Source organism: Morone saxatilis, unplaced genomic scaffold, assembly GCF_004916995.1.
Source record: "Morone saxatilis isolate NCDOM2014 unplaced genomic scaffold, NCSU_SB_2.0 Contig8, whole genome shotgun sequence".
In the NCBI taxonomy this organism is placed as follows: domain Eukaryota; kingdom Metazoa; phylum Chordata; class Actinopteri; family Moronidae; genus Morone; species Morone saxatilis.
In genome coordinates this window covers 26,744,595-26,745,603 of record NW_023340257.1, presented here as the reverse complement: position 1 = coordinate 26,745,603, position 1,009 = coordinate 26,744,595, and the positions used below count along the sequence as shown (strand labels likewise).

At 43.2% G+C, this 1,009-nt stretch overlaps 1 protein-coding gene across 1 annotated transcript in view; it reads left to right on the top strand.

Annotated features, from left to right (window-relative positions):
* Positions 1-1,009, top strand: part of si:ch211-137a8.4 (high mobility group nucleosome-binding domain-containing protein 5) — a gene marked incomplete at its 5' end in the record, with an annotated part of 7,341 nt that extends 6,332 nt beyond the window's left edge. The window contains 1 exon segment of the mRNA XM_035679742.1: positions 832-1,009. Within this exon segment, the coding sequence (XP_035535635.1) occupies positions 832-854 (23 nt within the window). The 3' untranslated portion in view covers positions 855-1,009.

Genomic DNA, 1,009 nt, shown 5'->3' with positions numbered 1-1,009 from the left:
TTTTTTAAAATAACAAAACTTAAAAGTTTTAGTTTAACCTAAAACTTTAAAGATTCTGTTGGATTCCTCGTTCTTTAACAAGAATTACGACCAGTTTGGGTTTTTTTGCGTTTCCAGAGGTCCAAATAAAGAACAAAGGAACATTTAACAGATTTTATCACCGATAAAACTCTTCGTGCTTCGGCCTCCATCCTCGACTCCTCCGGCGTCAGCCTAACTAGCCGTAGCTTAGCTAGTTAGCGTTCTGTTTGCTGTGGAAGAGAAAAGCTGGTTTAGCAGACATCAATAGAGTTGAGTCCATCAACGGATTAGCGGGCAAAATCAAAGTGTCACGGAGCCCCTTCAACGAGCCAGATTAACTAGCCATCTCTCTCTCTCTCTCTCTTTGGGGTTGTCGGTCGGTTGGTTGGTTGGGAAGCAAACAGAAAGACGTGAGCGTAGCCGCCAGCGGACGTCAGGTTATTTGATTTGAGGGGGAAAAAAACGTCCTCCGAGCTCTGAGCACAAAAAAAAGGACAGTGGAAGAAGAGAAAAGAGGCACAAATGCAGGACGGAAAGGGAAAGACGAGGCAGAGAGAACGACTTCCTGTCGGTGTGACGATGATCCTCCATTATTATGTGACGTCATATTTCTATTGTGAAACTGTTGTTGTTGTTTGTGTACGTCCTTTAACACAATAATAACTAACCCAACACTAGAGAGGCCGACATCTGTACTAAACCACTAAACACACATAATTTAACCCTTTTTTATATGACTGTTTGTTATTATTATTTCAAAGATATATTTTTTAATACATTTTTTCAATCTCTTCTGTTATCATTTACCAGACAAAAAGGCGGGAAACGTGTGAGGCCACACAAAGAGGATTAGAACTGCCCGGGATTCGCTGAGCAAGGAGCTCTGAGCCCTCCCTAACTCCTCCTTCCTCCTCCCTATCCTCCCTTCCTCCTCCTCTCTCCCTTCATCCCTCCTCCTTTCCTCCTCCCCCCCCTCGAGAGTAATTAA